The following is a 12,266-nucleotide window of genomic DNA, read 5'->3' on the forward strand; positions in this document are numbered from 1 at the left end:
TCTTTTTTTAGATCTGAATTTTTTTTAGAAAAAAGACCTAAGGCTAATCCCTTACATTTTAATTGGAAATCTTTGATAGATAAAACCATTAAAAACATAATTCAGATACTCCTCTGGTGCTAATTATTATACCCTTGGAGTTCATAACTCCTCTGTCTACATTATGCACTTATTTATTTATTCATTTTAATTGTGTGAAAAGTTCAGAAACACTTAAGGTAAGCCCCTTACATTTTTTCAGGAATTTTTAAAAAACAAAATTGTATCAAAACATAATGGGTACATTCCTTAAGTGCTTGTTTACACATTCAGGCTTCATAACCCTTTAGTCTACTCTTTTTTTTTCTTTTTCAACAAAACATATTCTTAGAGTTCATTGCTTCTAAGTTTATATATTTTGGTGTTTTTTTTAATTTTTGAAATTCCATGTTTTGAAAACCTAAGGCTAACCTCTCACGTTTTACCAAGATTAAAAAAAAATGGGGAAAAAAAACACAATAGAAACACACCAAATGCACTTATAATTTTAACCTAAGGGTTCAAACCCACTCAGAATACATATTTTAATGTTTTTTCACATCTCAAATTTTCCCAGTAGTGATAGCCTGTTTAAAGCTCCTCAGTGTTCATGTTTTATTTGAAAAGTACAGAAGGGAAAACACTTTTCTACCCTTCTCCTTTTTTTTTTTTTTTTTTTACAATAACAAATACATTCATACATACATATGTAAAATAACATACATAATTACCTACACTTATATACATTCATGTGTCATAGGACAAGACCCTGAACCCCAAATTTTTCCACTGTTGGTCAGTCATGTGTGGATATGCATGAATTTGTTAGCTTAGCTACTGTTAGCTACTTATGTGTCCTACCATAGCGGTCTCTGCCACCAGTGTGTGAATGTGGAGTGGATTCGTGAAGAAGACTACCTGTATATAAAGGGCTTTGAGTGGTCAGAAAGAATAGAAAAGTACATTGTAAGTGGTTGTCCAGATACACACACACAAACGCATCTCATCATACACACATGCACACATGCACATATACACACGTTTATAGACATGTACATACATACAAACTGGCATACACATACACATACACATACATACATAAGGCAGCCTGAAAAGACACAATCTCTTTCTCTAAACATGTGAAACAGAGTGTTACTGTAGTTTTTACTGTTAATTGCTCTGTTTCATGTTTATACTAATGCTTTAACCAAAAGTAAGATCAGGTTAAACCTCCTTAAAAGTAAACAAAGGGAAAAGTTATGAGAATGGTGCCGATATTCATATTCTATATTATACATTTTTTAATTTATCAATTAGGCCACTTTGGTAAGGGAAGCTGAATACAGACTTTTCTACGTGTACGAAAGAAAATCAGCAATAGGTCAGAGGAGCTGCTTTTTCCAGTGGGGTAAAAAAATGTTCCATCTCTAACATTCATTCTAGTACAGATAGGCAGCACTTCCTCCTTTCTCTCGTTTCTTTCTTGGCTTTTCCTCCATGTCCCTACACAGTCCCTCTTCACTGGTCGCCTGCAGGCTGTCGAAGGTGACCTGTCTCTCTGTCTCCGACTGGTCCCTCTGCCTGCACTTCTTCCAGAGATCCATGCAGGGCTCCACGCAGCTGAACCTGGCCTCTGTGGTGCAGGCGTACATGCCAGCCGGTACAGCCAGCACCATCGCGCACACGATGACAACAATATGAATGAGCCTCTCTCTTTTCTCCAGCTCACTGATGTCACTTCCTGTAATGAAAACAACGCACTGACTTTCCCTGGGCGGGTGGTTCTTCAGGCCTACACACACCTCATATTTGGTGACAGGAAGCAGGTCGTTCACAGAGTAGCTGTTGATGCCCGGGCCGATGTAGATCATTTCCTTTTTGGGTGAATCGTATTTACCAAAGTGAATGGTGAACCAGGTTTCTGCAGGGTTATCTGTTACGGCGTGCCATTCAAGGGTAATACCATAAACCGTCTGCTTGGCAATCCGGATGTCTATGTAGGCCTTATCATCAGGTGCCAACATGGGGATAGATGAAGGGAGAGGAAATGAGGAGTTTGGGGAGCTGATGTCCACCATTATGTTGACAGAGGAGTTACCAATAAAGTTGTTGGCGACACAAATGTAGAGTCCTCGGTCTGCTAGGTGAAGAGAGGGGATCACCAGCTGGGAGGTGACTGACTCATCATTGATGTACATTTCAGTAGCTGCACAGAAGAAACAAAAAAACAGACCATAGGATTAAAATCGGAAGGAATAAAGTTAAGAAGTTCAGATATATGTAGATAGGACTGTGACTACCAAATGAAACTGGGATGGTGCATTCACTAAACGGTGCTTCAACCAATCATCATGCTATGTTTGTAGTTATAAACGAACTTGCACTATCCCTCCTCATTAGGTTAAACCACTTTCCAAAGCAATCTCTGTTGCTATGTTCTGCTAATCTGGTTTGAACTGTTGGCTACAGTGCTTGACACTGCCCTATATCCGTTAACTTCCAAAAAGGTGCTGTATGCAAAGGCTGTGTACAACATTTTCTCCACTTGTGTAAGTGACCTATGGCAGTGGATTCTCATGTATGCAGATGATACCTCGGTGTCCAACACACAAGTGTATTTCTATGCAGATGGATGGAAACCTAAAGAAAGCCACCTGTAGCCATGAAAAACTTATTGTGTTCTTTTTCCTGTTGTAGAGGCTTTCAAGGTGCATTTAACATCAAACTTGTAAATAGTATTTATATGTCAGTATATTTAAGCAGAACAACAATACTCAGATTCAGCACTGTCAAACTGGATGAACAAGTACTCTCTGATAATAAAAGCTCACCTGATACAAATACAGGTAATTTAATTGAAGGAAACAGTCTGTTAGCTACTTAGCATCTTGTAAGCTAAATTAGCAAACTGTCATGCAGTTACTCCTAAGTATACAGCAAAAAGTCAATTTTGATTAAATATGTCAGAGGTAAAGTCCATCAGAAAATGATATCAGGAGGGGAAGGGGGTTGCAGTCGCATTAGATATCCAAGGGATAACCATGGGAAGAACTGAACTTCCAATCAATTTGCTTCCATTGACATTCAAGTGAAAAAAAGACATTGAGGCCAAAGCTATATTTCCAATATAGTATCATGAGTGGAGCATGAAGTCCATTCACAAAAAGTCATCCTTGAGCAGACCAACTTCTATCTGGCAGAAATTTAGCTTTCAACAAATCTTCTAATGGACATCTCTATGTACATCCTGGTAACAAACTTGCACAAACAGAGGAAGACACTTACCTGCAAATCTCCTTATGATTTTTGAACTGTACATCCAATGAATGGTTGGGGCTGGCCTGGCCTGGGCTAAGCATGTTAGCGCTGCACTTGCTCCCAGTGATAAAGTGATATTAGTCTCTGGGGAAGAGGCCACAGGCTTCATGCAGGTTTTTAACTGGATCTCGTGGAAAAACTTTCCAGCCCTGGTGTTGGGACCCGAGCACATCAAGTAAGAGTTCATTAGAATGATGGGAGGGCTGACAGTCTTGATGAATTCAACGAAGCCTTTGAGTCGACAGTCGCACGTCCAAGGGTTGTCGTGCAGCGCCAGAACAACATTGGACACAAGCCCTTCTTTCCCCCACGCTCTCTGCGCTGTTTGGTATAGTGGCCAATTATAGAAGACATCTTTTGATATCACACTAAGCTGGTTGAAGGATAGATCCAAGTAGGTCAGGGCAGTTAAGTGTCTCAGGGCTTGTTCAGGCAGGACATCTAGTCGATTGTGCTTCAGGTCCAAAATCTTTAACATGGGTGTGTCTTGAAATGCTGTCCATGGTACTGTGGTCAACTTGTTCCCTTGAAGCCGGAGCTCAGTCAGGTTTGTTAGCCCCTCCAGGCTTTTCATATTCATCAGGGTGATCTCGTTGAAATTCAGCCAGAGAAACTCTAAGGCACTCACTTTGTGGAAAGATCCTTGAGGTAACTCCGTCAAGTGGCAATTTTCAATTCGGATTTTCGTAAAGTCATGTGGGATGTCTTCTGGGATATATCTCATGGAGGTTTCCATACATAATAGAGACCTAGAATGATAAGAGGCAAGAGAAGCCATTGATTATGAATATGAATAAGAATCTCAATAGACATTTGTGTAATTCAATCATTTGAGTAATTCATCAGTTGGTCTTAAAACATCTTATCAGGTCACATGTACACATCCTTTCTCTAGGTAAGATCAGCCATCTCTTACCTTCCCAGGTTATCATCTTTGCAAGAGCAACCGGTAACACAAGTTGAGGATACGGGGGTGATGAGACAAAATACAAAAGAAATGCGTAACGTAAGATGAAGGACGTCCATATTCTTGGAGCAGCAATTGAAACAGGCCTGAGGGTAGGACAGGACCATGAGCTGCATGGAACAAAGCCTATTACCTTAATCCTCCTTGACGTAACTCTTAAGGCACAAATTGACATGTGAGACACAGTAGGGAAGGAATATTTATAGCAATGGTCCACTTCGTCTGGATCAGATCTCATCAACAGATTGAAAACACCACAAATCAAGACAGCTGAATCATAGTAACCTTTATTTCTACTGTAGATCTACTTTGAGGTACGGCCTAAAAATGCTTTCCCTTAGTCCAATTCCATTTATTGTTTACTAACAAAGCCCAAACAGTGGCATGACATGAGGCTCTTCTGCAGTAAGTGGGCCGGGGCCCTCAGGGTTTAGCAGCAGAGGGAGGGAGGGCTGCGGAGAGACGGAGAGACAGATGTCTGGAGCGGACTGTAATCTGACCTCGATAAGCTGAACCCTGTTTGACTCTAAGGTTTTTATGGGCAGAATCAACATTTAACTCAAGTGTGAAAGCGTTTCACATTCACTGTATGGTTGTTTCAGTCTCCTCAATGGATATTCATCATGACAACAGGTTTTGACTGTGAGGGAAATCATTGATTCAAAAGGGGGTAGTCAATCAGACCTTCAGCAATCAACACATCCTATACTCTATCCAAATAAAATCTACATACACTGAAAGCCAAATACTGTGGTTTCCATCCACCATCTATCCTAATTTTTTATTAGAAGTTGTCGGAAAGACAGTAACAGCCATGTACTTTAGTGATATTATAACATACTTTTGAGAAAAGCAGTGCACTAACTGACAGGGGTGGAAGTATCCAATTGCAATTTCTCTATTTACTGTGATGGGCTAACTTTTTTTGTTGGCTTGAAAACCGTCTATCAACAGTGAAGATGCATCTGATTGGCTAACATCTATGGTCCAATGATCTGGCTAGAGACCAATGTAGAGGAGGAGAACATGCTGCTAATGCTGAAATCATAACAAATAGTTTCAAGGGTTGGTTAGTAACTGCTCAGAGAAACTGATTTTATCAAGCTGTCATCTCTTTCTAACCATAGTCAGAACAAATGTGAGCTACAACCTGATCAGGACAAGCCGTCCTGCAATCCAGACACTTCACAGTGAACTTTTGCACAGCAGGCTGTGACATAAGGACTGTCTACACAGTGAAAACAAAAACAAAGAGGAAACAAAATATTCTGGAACTTCAACCATAATACATGTTTTTCTTGCTTCAACTGTTCACGCAAGAAATGATGTTCTGACCATTTTTGGAGCTCATGTCTCATTTTTCACTTTTGAATCCCCCCAAGTTCTCAGTACTGTAAACAGATTTTTTTGTTGAAGTCTTTTTAATTTTACTTAAGATTGATCAATACATACGATACAAGTGAAATCTGATCAAAGTTACCGTACTTGTACTTGGGCAAAATATTTCAGTAGTCTTCCCAACTCTGCTCACCAATTACTAAATCACTTTTTTTTATCTGCAAACTGGACTAAAAGCCTTGTTGGTGGTACAAAAAAAAGCATTCAAAACACGTCTAAAAGAAATGTCTGTAAAACAACTTACGAGTGCACCTGTTATGTTGTCAATACCTATGTCAACCAAAACCATAATCTTTAATCCACAGTGCTTAAACTTTTTACTTGACAAAATATTTTAGTTTCAATTGGTTAAGCTTTGTGCTACGTAATTTAAGTTTTAATAGGACCACTTTTTAAAAATAGAAAAAAATGAGAGTGTAAATCGATATAAAAATATTTATTTTGTACAGTACATTCAAACACACAAATTTCAGGTCAAAAATGTTTACACTTTGTGAAATGAATTGTGTTGAAGGTAAAAGTAAACCTGGCACATTAACTTCAAACTGACATACAAAAGAGTCTACTAGCTGCTGGTTCATCTTATTTTATCCTAAACAGTTAATGTGTCAAACAAAGATATTTACAGAGTGCAGAGGTTACGTCATGAAAAAAATATTGGGTTTTAGACAGTGTAGGGCAACATTAGACATGTTTCTCTGCCAAAAATCACCTTTAAAAGTGCATTGTGAATTTTAAAAAAGCGTATTTGTACATATTTACACCATATGTGCGGATTAAAACTGTCAGTGTGTCTATTTTCCCTTTTTGTTGCCCACCTATTGAATGGTGGTTTTTATTCCCACAAGGCTGAAATTCCATACATCCAATAATGACGGAGCTATAAGTGTCCCCTGAAGACCCTCAAGAGAGGATCTCTAAGTCTCTGAGGACAGACCTGTATCTATTCACGTGATAGAAAACAAAGTGCATTCCTTTGGAGTTTATCACAGAGGTTTGGTTTCAGCAAAAGTACTCATTGGGAGGCCCCTCGGTCCTTGCTGTTGCCTCTGAGTCAACACTGGACCTTGCTGATAGTAACCTGTTGGACTCATCAGGGTTTAGCCTGGTCAGATACTCCCCTTCCATCCCTTTAGCTTTGCCCCCAGGGCCCAGGGTCTCAAACGTGACGTAGGAGTCTTGAATGTCCTTGGACTGCCGCCCCAGCAGCTTTTGACAGCGCTTCTTTATGGCGCCACAGCACACAATCAGTGTCAGGGGAACAGCGATCACGCAGGCCACCGTGATCACCACCACATTAATGAGCTTCTGAGTGCCACTGGCGCTGGCGGCCTCATCTGTTGAGAAGATTACACACTGCTCCTTTTTTGGGATCAGGCCTTTGACGCAAACACAAGCAATATACTTGGTCTTTGGTACCAGGCCGTCAATGGTGATCCGATTCTTTCCAGCACCTACATTGATTCTTCGCATGTCCCTCTCACCAAAAACAGCATATAGGACACTGAACTCTGTGGTGTTTGTTGCAGTAGGGGCTCTCCAGTTCAGAGACACAGTGTGATCGGTGTCCCCGATTACCTTCACTGACCTCACAATCCTTTTCTCCGGCGCTTGCTGTAAGGATGAGGCATTTGCCACTAAGTTTCCCACTGCATCCTTCTGCATATCCTCAGAGTTGATTCCCTTTCCCCGTCCAGGTGAGGCATCATCAGAGACACTATAGCTCTCGATCTCGTACTTCCCAGTTACACCTTTGCCGTTGAGAGGTTCGATGATGGGTTGGGCAGCCGTGGTGGTTGGAGGAGGGACGTACCTGGCGATAAGTTTTTCTTGGTATGCAGCTCTTCCAATGCCACCGGGTTTCTTCCCTCTGGGTCTCTTTGAAACACCACCTCCTGCTTCCTCTGATCGAATTGAATCTGTGATCACCAAGGAGATGATGGCATCCGCAGTGCCTACAAAGTTTGTTGCTTTGCAGACGTATTTCCCAGAATCCCGGTACGAGACTGCAGGAACGCTCAGAATCGACCAGATGATGCCTTCCTTTGAAATCTCCTCCTGAACTGAAGAACAAAACAGCAGATTGGGACCAAAGGAATTACTTAAGGCAAAGATTTACCCCTTCCTATCCCACACAGATTTAGTATCACTTCACAACTTACCTGTGCCATTCATTTTCTTGCCATCAGCACGGCTCCAGGACAGCTCAGGAATAGGGACTCCAACTGTGCCACAGCGTAGCAGGACATTGTTGCCCAATGAGCTTCTGACCCTGGCCACAGCCGTGTGCACCCGAGGGCCCTGGCACCTCTGCAGCTCTGCCTCTGTGAAAAGAACCCCGGACAAGCTCTCTGGATCAGCACACCTAAGCCGTGTGTCAATGAGAGCCACGGATGATGACGGGGATTTCTGGAACTGGACAAGATCGTACAGGCGGCAGTCGCACAGCCAAGGGTTGTCATGAAGACCTGAGGGTGAAACCAAGGAAGAGAAAGGGCTTAAGAGATCTGTTCATTTGTTTTCCTTTTCACAACTCATGTGTCTCATTGTAAGTCAAAGAATTCATAGAACGGTGTTAAAATAACTAGAATTATCTGTAAACCTGTCACACAATAACTATAATTAGACTAATCCCTTCGCTTCTGGTGAAAAAGAACTGGCCGTCATGCAAGGAAGCTTAGAATGAAAGTGTTCCTGTTTCCTAATATGTCACAGCCTGATCCTCACCGAGAATTAGTTTGGAAGAATCTGTGTCCTGGGTTGGCTTCACGCTCAGCCACATTGTCAGAACATCACCAGGTACCGTATTCAGACTGTTGCTTGATAAGTCCAAATAGGTGATATTCTTTATGTACACAATGGCCTCGGCAGGGATGCTGGAGATCTTGTTGTTGTGCAGGTCGAGAAGCCGCAGGTTGGGCATGTCCGTCAGCGACTCCCAGGGAAATGAGGTGAGGGAGTTGCCATCCAAGCGGAGCTCATCCAGGTTGTAAAGACCCCGAAAACTGTCCACGTTCAGTGAGCTTAGTGAGTTAAATGACATCCAGAGGAACTCCAGGTTGTTGAGGTAGTGGAAGTTGTTGCTTGAAATCCTTGTGATTGCTGTTTTTTCAATTCGTAGCTTTGAAGTGTCGACGGGAAAATTTGGAGGAACCATAGTGATTTCTGGATCATTGCACAGGACACTCCTGCAGGAAATCAATCACAAAAACATGATGAAATACAATAGCACAAGGAGCAACACTGGAGGTACTGAGAAAATGTAGGGGTTATAAAAAAAAAACATCCTGCTCTTATTAGGCTGAAAAATGCTTTACTTTAGCTTTTATTAAGGTAAAACGTAGTAGGGCTATTGTGCAGTAACAAGGAAAGAAGATTAAATGGCAACTCCAAGTTAATCCTCCACTATACATAGTGACTGTGCAGGAGAGAGCTGTACTCCAAGTCAAATCAACATGCAAGGAAAAATAAAACATGCAACAACAAGAGAAGTGTACACAGCATGAAAAAACAAATATTCACCTTGCTTTTGATCCATCGCTCAGTTTGTGGAAGAAGCAGCTGCACTGTGCAGGACATGAACTGCTAAGCGCAGGAAGAAAAATTAAAGCCAAACAAACAGCAGGGATAAAATGTGGACTCATTTTCCCTCCTGCACGCTCCTAAACGCTATGCAGCTAAACTACTGTTTGAAAATACGCTACAGCTCCGTCTAACGAGGCATGGGATGCATGGTGGTGGTTTGCAGGCTCACTGCTCCATACTGCTCCGCCTGGTCTGAATCCTGAGATAAAAAGGATAGGCAGGGATTAGTGAAGGACTTGGGTTATTTTCATTCACACGATTAGGCTATTGCTTCCAGGGAGCTGATAGGCTGCATGGAGACACTTTTATTCTTAGGGAAGTTAATTGTACGGTTAGTTAGGGTGACAATAACATTTAAACAGAGGCTAGAAGAGGACAGGAATCCTTAAATCAACCCACACGTGGATAAAAATCAGAGTTTTTTTTATTGAGAAATCAATAAATCTTTAAAAATGTTACATTTAAATCTATTTTTTTAAAGTTTTTGTCAATTCTTTGAAGTTATATCATGTTCTGTCAAAAAATATAAGAGTAACAAAAACCTCTTCTCGAAATAGATAAATAAAAACACCATAAAAACATGCAAATAAATGCCTTCTTTGAAACAAATACATCCTATAAAGCTTCTTAATAATGAAATTAACATTTTATAATTCTGTGTCGTTAAAGCAGCCCCTGTCCAACATTGTTTGTGTACATTTTAATTCATTGACAGATTGTTATTTGCATCATGGCTGCAGCTTTTTCAATAACTGACCACTAGATGGCGGTGTAGAGTCATAAGCTGTGTTTACTGTATTGTATCACTCATTGTTCTTTTATCTGAATAAAAATTGAAAATATTTAACTAAAATCAGTTTTGAAAACAAAAAGAGTTCATCACAAGCTGCTCATACAGGAAAAGTATTTAACTCCTGTCGTGTTTTTTCTGATTCTGAAATGTCATAATAATCTTCTGTTATTAACATCTTTCCACTGTACTTTATATTTTTATGTAATGTTTTTATCCGTCTATGTGTGACATACTTTATGAATGACCGTCATGCTGTCGCAGCCCGCTGGTTTCCAACAGGTGTGGAGGTTTAAAGACTCCACTACCCGCCAGCATCAAATCCTTTAATCCAGCCCTGTCTCTTTCTTTCATTATTACGTCTTTGTTCTGTTTCTTTCAGGTCAGTGCTGAATTAAATAAACAAGACCTGGAAAATAAACTGGATTTGTCCTACATATCTCTCACAAGAATGACGTCACCTCAAGCTTCACACGTACATGGATTTAAAAAAAAAAAAAATCACATTTAACCCTTAAATGAAGTTCGGATTCTGTGTCGTCATGGTCATTTTTTTCCTGAATCACGAATCCCCTCATCTGGATCAATGTCATGAATATATATGACAGCTATAATGATTTAAATATATTTAATTTAATCTGAAAACTTCAGGAACTTTTAGAAACTTCTGAGATATAAGTATTAAACCTATTTAACACTCTATTTAACACCATATTATAAATGAAATCTACATAACTGTCATGTACAGCTCTTATCTTCTACTCCTCACTTCATACTTTAACAGCGCTGAACATTAGTTTCCATTTTGCATCCCACTCCTGATCATTTGAGTCACTCCAGACACATGCTATTCAACACTGAAACCTTTGTTTGATTGTGAAAGCAGCAGATTAGGATGATGTAATTAACTGTTAGCTAATGTATTAATGTGTGAACTCACTGCTGGGGTGCAAACACTGCAGAAGAAACTCACTAGGGGGTTTTTATATCTTTATATAGATTATATAAAATGTGACGCTCTGTTTGTTGAGGTATTTTTTATAGCTGTTGGTGTGTACTTTTTTTTTATTATTATTATTTTTATAATGATGCAGCTTTTTTGGTTCTAATCTGCAAACGAGAGGAGAAATCTATTGCACAGTGGATTTAAGTTGTAATGAGTTCTTTAAACCAGAAGGTGCACACAATGCAAACCATCTATGCAGAGATTACAAGTTATGAATCCACTACATTCATGTTGTTAATCTACACCCAGCTGCCATAGATTAACAGATTGTATGATTGAATCTTTGCATTGTGTGGTTGGCACTCTGCTGCTTTAATTTCAACACTCTGCTCCTTGGCTTCTGACACAGTGATGCAAAAAGCCCTACGTCGGAATTTAAAGCAGCAAACAAACAATAAACGTACACGTCACATTTAAGTTAATGTGTTGAGACGTTGGAGCCATCAAACAATCACAGAAAAGTCTGCTGTATGTTGGCTATGAATCATTACTTCACACTTAATGAGTTTGTAGTAATCTCTGAAGAGATTAGCGAAGTAAACAGACGCTGCCAAAAATGTAACATTCAGAAATAAGAGCAGGCTGCTGCAGTGCTAAAGGTCATTTCTACGTCACCTTTGTGTGCTCTTCATGCTTCATGAGGGTGTAAACCAAATGTGTTGATACACTCAATGTTAAGTATTTTGTATGTTCAACCTCAACCCTTTGTTTTTGAATTAATTTACATTCATTGAAAAATGTTTTTATGTGTTTTGCGTTCTTACAGATGCTGAATTGAGTGGGTATTGTACATTTTAATTTAGCCCTTACACTAGTTATAAGTAATTCAGACAATATTTAAAGATATAAGAAGTTCACACTTTGACCAGTATATTGGGACATAGTGCATTTCATACGATCCTTGGTATGTGTAGAATATGAACCAACAGGCATGGGTGGGATGCAAAGGTCATCCCATCTGCATCAGGACCTATAGGGTATGTCGCAGATTCAGAAGGGGTCCCCACAATAATGCTTATATACACCTTATTAAGGAAAATAAAATCAATTCACTTTGAATTTTGCAGTTCTGTAATTAAATCAAAGCACATTGTAAACATTGAATCTGGACAGTATTCACATTCAGTTTCAAAATTTAGACATCACATGTCCACAGCCTTTGACATGAATCTTCTACAGCTTAA

At 39.9% G+C, this 12,266-nt stretch overlaps 2 protein-coding genes across 2 annotated transcripts; both read right to left on the reverse strand.

Moving 5' to 3' along the window:
* Positions 1–1,457: 1,457 nt before the first annotated feature.
* LOC141785189 (leucine-rich repeat, immunoglobulin-like domain and transmembrane domain-containing protein 2) lies at positions 1,458–4,362 on the reverse strand. Its single transcript, XM_074663352.1, has 3 exons — positions 4,253–4,362; positions 3,304–4,085; positions 1,458–2,224 (listed from the first exon to the last, which is right to left on the reverse strand). Exons 1-3 carry the CDS (start codon positions 4,360–4,362, stop codon positions 1,458–1,460), a joined length of 1,659 nt encoding a protein of 552 aa, XP_074519453.1.
* A 1,875-nt stretch (positions 4,363–6,237) lies between these two features.
* On the reverse strand, positions 6,238–9,408 carry lrit1b (leucine-rich repeat, immunoglobulin-like and transmembrane domains 1b). Its single transcript, XM_074663351.1, has 4 exons — positions 9,224–9,408; positions 8,429–8,889; positions 7,864–8,169; positions 6,238–7,764 (listed from the first exon to the last, which is right to left on the reverse strand). Exons 1-4 carry the CDS (start codon positions 9,343–9,345, stop codon positions 6,704–6,706), a joined length of 1,950 nt encoding a protein of 649 aa, XP_074519452.1. The 5' UTR covers positions 9,346–9,408; the 3' UTR covers positions 6,238–6,703.
* Between the last annotated feature and the right edge of the window lie 2,858 nt (positions 9,409–12,266).

This window comes from Halichoeres trimaculatus, unplaced genomic scaffold, assembly GCF_033239565.1.
Source record: "Halichoeres trimaculatus isolate MK-OKI-2021-1 unplaced genomic scaffold, fHalTri1.1 fHalTri1_scaffold_23, whole genome shotgun sequence".
NCBI classification, from domain to species: domain Eukaryota; kingdom Metazoa; phylum Chordata; class Actinopteri; order Labriformes; family Labridae; genus Halichoeres; species Halichoeres trimaculatus.

Bases quoted from the DNA above. Each gene is read 5' to 3' on its own strand.
- LOC141785189 (XM_074663352.1), bottom strand. From the start codon at position 4,362: ATGGACGTCCTTCATCTTACGTTACGCATTTCTTTTGTATTTTGTCTC. The intron at 4,086-4,252 runs GTAAGAGATGGC...TTATCATTCTAG, and splicing joins AAAGATGATAACCTGGGAAG to GTCTCTATTATGTATGGAAA. The intron at 2,225-3,303 runs GTAAGTGTCTTC...TCTTCTGTGCAG, and splicing joins AATCATAAGGAGATTTGCAG to CTACTGAAATGTACATCAAT.
- lrit1b (XM_074663351.1), bottom strand. From the start codon at position 9,345: ATGAGTCCACATTTTATCCCTGCTGTTTGTTTGGCTTTAATTTTTCTT. The intron at 8,890-9,223 runs GTGAATATTTGT...GATTTCCTGCAG, and splicing joins AGCGATGGATCAAAAGCAAG to GAGTGTCCTGTGCAATGATC. The intron at 8,170-8,428 runs GTGAGGATCAGG...TTTCACCCTCAG, and splicing joins TTCTTCCAAACTAATTCTCG to GTCTTCATGACAACCCTTGG.